Source organism: Durio zibethinus, chromosome 12 (genome assembly GCF_047325235.1).
Source record: "Durio zibethinus cultivar Kanyao isolate XHJ-2024 chromosome 12, ASM4732523v1, whole genome shotgun sequence".
In the NCBI taxonomy this organism is placed as follows: domain Eukaryota; kingdom Viridiplantae; phylum Streptophyta; class Magnoliopsida; order Malvales; family Malvaceae; genus Durio; species Durio zibethinus.
Window position 1 is genome coordinate 18,670,774 of NC_143173.1, and position 4,617 is coordinate 18,675,390.

Genomic DNA, 4,617 nt, shown 5'->3' on the forward strand with positions numbered 1-4,617 from the left:
TTATATATATATATATATATATTGATGAGATTACAGAATGAGATAACATATTATAAGTAGGAATTAAAGTCAAAATTAAATAGTACATTCATGGAAGAAATCCAACAAACAAATTGACATAAAATTGGACTAAAATTTGAGACTTGAACTGAGAACTAAAAAGTTCAGGATATCCTTTTTGCCATCGAGACAAGGCTCCAAGTGAGTGAATACTATTTGAACTTTTTTTTCAAACTCTTATGATTTTAACTTTGCCAACTAAATTGGCAAGCCTACCTATAAATATTAGAGTTTTTAATCATTCCATTTAATTTAAACTACTTAAAATTCAAATTCTTGTACTTTTAAATTCATTTTTCAATATCATTTATGATCTTTTGCCTAGTTATTGTTAGATCATGCCTTTTTTTTTTCTAAGCCTAAAACGGCCATAAATTTTTGTTAGAATTATGAAACATATGGGTAGAGGTCAGTGAGGATTCATGTGTTCAGATAGTGAACAAGTTTTTTGTTTTTTGGTCCATGCAGTGTTATATCATACAACCATAAGTGTCATCCATCTCATAAATGGGCATACTTCCGTCTCATTATGGCATTCATTTGCAAACCTAACTAGAGCATTTAGGGTATATTTGGTATGGAAGATTTTGATAGGATAACATAATATGATATTATAATTAGCATTAAATTAAATAATATTATACTATCTTGTATATGACGTATGCAAAAATTAAGATAGGATAATTTATTTATTAATCAAAATTATTCTTCCTCAAAATTTATATAATTTAAGTTATTGAGGTAATTTTTAAAGGTATAATAAGATATATTTAATTGTATGGATTAAAAATAATTCTTTTCACTTTAGAAGTATTGAATTATCTTACGTCAAGAGGATGATTAATACTCTTTATAATCCTATCCCTTTCTTTAGAAACAAACCAAATATAATGTAAGATGACTAGCATCATATCTTATCTATCATCTTATGTATCAAATATGACTTTAATATATAAGTAAATAAAATCTTTAAAAAGAAAACTCAAGTCTTATCTCCACAATAAAAGAAATTACTTCTTTAATTGTCAATACAGTTTAGATTACATAATTAAGATTAATAAGGTGACATTTTATCCTTTAAAGTATATTTTATAAAAATAAAAAATTAATTAAAAAATAAAACACGTATTAACTTTTTAATTTCGCTTGTAATTAAAAAAATTATACTAATAATATATCAAATATTTAGTCAAAATATAAACTACCATTATTATTAAATAAACTCATAAAATCTACACAAAAGTTGTAGATAAATTTTTGTTCTATATAAACCCAAGTATCAAAAGAGAGAGTACCTAGCATTACCCACATTTGCACTAATTGAAAAGTCAAGATTCTCATGGAGCAGTTGTTTACCAGGATCTTGCTTAGCACTTTACTGCTTGTAAGCATTAGCTTGCTGGCACGCCTGTTTAATTCTCTGATATTGAAGCCACAAAGGATTCGGTCCAAGTTTCAAAAGCAAGGAATCAACGGTCCTCCGCCATCCTTCTTGCTCGGAAATATTTCTGAATTAATGAAAATAAATCGTAAGAGGTCGATGAAATTGGTTGACGATGGAGAACGAGAGATAAACCACAATTATTCTTCTGCTCTGTTTCCATTCTACAATCAATGGAGAGAACAATATGGTACGAATTTCGTAAAATTTAGTGAGTCTGCCAAAAAAAATGTTTACAGGGTCTGATATATTGTTGGATTTTTTGCAGGTTCAACATTTAATTTTTCAGTTGCCAACATGCAGATTTTGCTCACAAACAACCCTGATGTGGTGAAGGAAATAAGCATACGTACTTCATTCGACTTAGAAAGGTCTTCCCTTCAACATATATGGCTTGATCCTCTGCTTGGCCAAGGCATTGTAAATTCAACTGGTCAAATATGGGCACATCAAAGAAAAATCATTGCTCCTCAATTTTACTTGGACAACGTTAAGGTAATGCTTCAGCAAATAATGAAAATTTATACGCATGATTAACCTCGTCTAGCTACTCTCCTATCTGGTTGTTATTAATACTAAAGAAAAGAAATATAAATGCAATAAATATTAGTCCTTCACTAAGATGATGGTATCCAGGGAATGATGAAACTAATGGTGGATTCTGCCCTTACACTGGTAAACACATGGATTAGTAAGATCGAAAGTGAAGGTGGAATCTCAGACATACAGGTTGATGGTTATATGAGAAGCTTCTCTGCAGATGTCATCTCAGGAGCATGTTTTGGAAGCAATTATTATGAAGGAATAGAGATTTTCTCAAAGATTACAGCCCTCGAAGAAACCTTGTCTAAGAACATCTTTTTAAATGGAATTCCCAAAATAAGGTTCACATTTATCCAATTTTTCCCTTTGTTCCAGTTCCTGGTATAATTGTCTCGAAAAGTCAATAGAAATAATTGATTTAGTTGAATCTTTCAGATATCTTCTCCCAACTAAAAGCAACAGGGAAGGTTGGAAGTTAGCGAAAGAGATTCAAACATTAATTTTGAAAATAGTAGAGAAAAGAAAGAGAGAAACGCCTGATGAAAAGGGCATTTTACAAAGGATTTTGGAAGGTGCTAAAGGCAATGAATTAGGTAAAGATGAGTACTCAACAGATCGCTTTATTGTAGACAACTGCAAGAATTTATGCTTGGCAGGATTCGAGAGTATTGCGATGACAGCAACATGGACATTGATGCTGTTGGCCTTAAATCCAGAGTGGCTAAACAGAGTTCGTGCGGAGATTGTTGAAGTTTGTAAAGGTGAATTGCCAGATGCAGATATGCTTCCAAAGATGAAAACAGTAAGCTATAACCATTGTGGATTTATGAATGTTGGAAACTTCAACATTATCAAAATTTTATTCTCTAAATTACTTGAAAACTTATGACAGTTAACAATGGTGATCAATGAGACACTACGCCTTTACCCTCCTGTCTCGGCCGTCTTCAGAGAGGCATTCAACGAAATTAAACTTGGTGATATTATCGTGCCGAAAGGAGTCAATGTTTTGATATTGATAACGATACTTCACCATCACCCCAAATTTTGGGGACATGATGCTGGCAAGTTCAACCCCGAAAGGTTTGCAAATGGGATCAGTGGTGCATGTAAGCATCCTCATGTCTACATTCCCTTTGGTATTGGACCACATACATGTTTGGGACAATACTTTGCCATAGCAGAGCTTAAGATACTCCTTAGTCTTATAGTATCAAATTTCACTTTCTCTATCTCTCCAAAATATAGACATTCTCCCGTTCTTAATATGGTTGTACAGCCTCAACATGGACTGAATCTCTTGGTAAAGAGGCTCTAAATATGATTAGCTGTGAGATTGTCACTTGTGACTTCATCAAAGTTTATTTGTTGGTAATGCTTCAATATTCGGCAATTTAGATTTTCAAGAACACAATTCTCATTACAAGAAATTCCATCTTCAGCAATAAAACTTTTTGAGTAATCTTTGTTTGTTTAAAGGTTTATATTCGATGTATCATAAAAAAAAAGATTGTATAAAATAATTATTTTATATCAATATATGTCATTTCTATTCAAATCATGTCATGTAATTATATTAATAAAAATACATTACTTTCTTTTTTCTCAGCCAATAATGAAATTTCACTTATAGTAAAGAGTCAATACAAAAGTTCATCCTTGACGTAAAAGTAGAGGTGAGAAAAAAATTAAAAAAATGGAAAACCAATTCGAAATTATAGTGTTTGGTTTTGTTTGAATAAAAAAAATTTTTATTTAATTCGAATTAAGTTTGCATATTAAATATATATTAAGTTCGGATCAAATTTTGAATCAAGAAGTAAAAAATCAAAAAAAAAAAAAGGAAACTAAATTATATATTTTTATTAGTTTTTATATATGTTTTAAATTTTTATAAAATAAAAATAATTATTTTATATCTAAATCTATTTAAATATATTAAAATTATATTAAAATAATATATAAAAAATTTAAAAATTGATGAATCAAACTGAATTACACTAATATATAAAATTCAATTTAAATCAGATCGAATCGTATGAAAATTCAATTCAAATTCATATCAAAATTTTAAAAATTCATAATTATATATATATACATTATCTGAAAAATAAAATAAAATAAAATAAAAAACCAAATTTCATCCGAACTATTATCACCTTAAGTAACAGGGCCCAAAGAAGACATCAGCTAGCTCTAGAAAAACAAAGCCAATTACACCAGAACATAAGAAAGTAATTGAATTGAAATCTGACATCAGCCAAGCATAAAATGAGTCTGATCCATCCATTCCAATCATAGCAAGAGTCTCAAGAGCAATTTAAATGGCCAAAATCACAGTTACATTCATAAAGAGATATTTTATTTTATTTTTTTTAGAAATTTATCAAAGGTTAAGAGTCATTTTTTTTTTATCATAGTCATTAATTATTAATTATTATTTTTATCATTACTTTATAAAGTTTATTCCAAATTTTACTAAAATTATCAAAAATTTTAATTATGTATTTCATTATTTATTTATTTTGTTTTTATTAATTATTATTAAAGCAACAAAAATTTATTCTAGTAAA

At 28.8% G+C, this 4,617-nt stretch overlaps 1 protein-coding gene across 1 annotated transcript; it reads left to right on the top strand.

Moving 5' to 3' along the window:
• The first annotated feature begins 1,399 nt into the window (after positions 1-1,399).
• On the top strand, positions 1,400-3,442 carry LOC111297709 (cytochrome P450 714C2-like). Its single transcript, XM_089741799.1, has 6 exons — positions 1,400-1,691; positions 1,770-1,996; positions 2,138-2,385; positions 2,480-2,846; positions 2,937-3,153; positions 3,324-3,442. Exons 1-6 carry the CDS (start codon positions 1,400-1,402, stop codon positions 3,440-3,442), a joined length of 1,470 nt encoding a protein of 489 aa, XP_089597925.1.
• Positions 3,443-4,617: the final 1,175 nt, after the last annotated feature.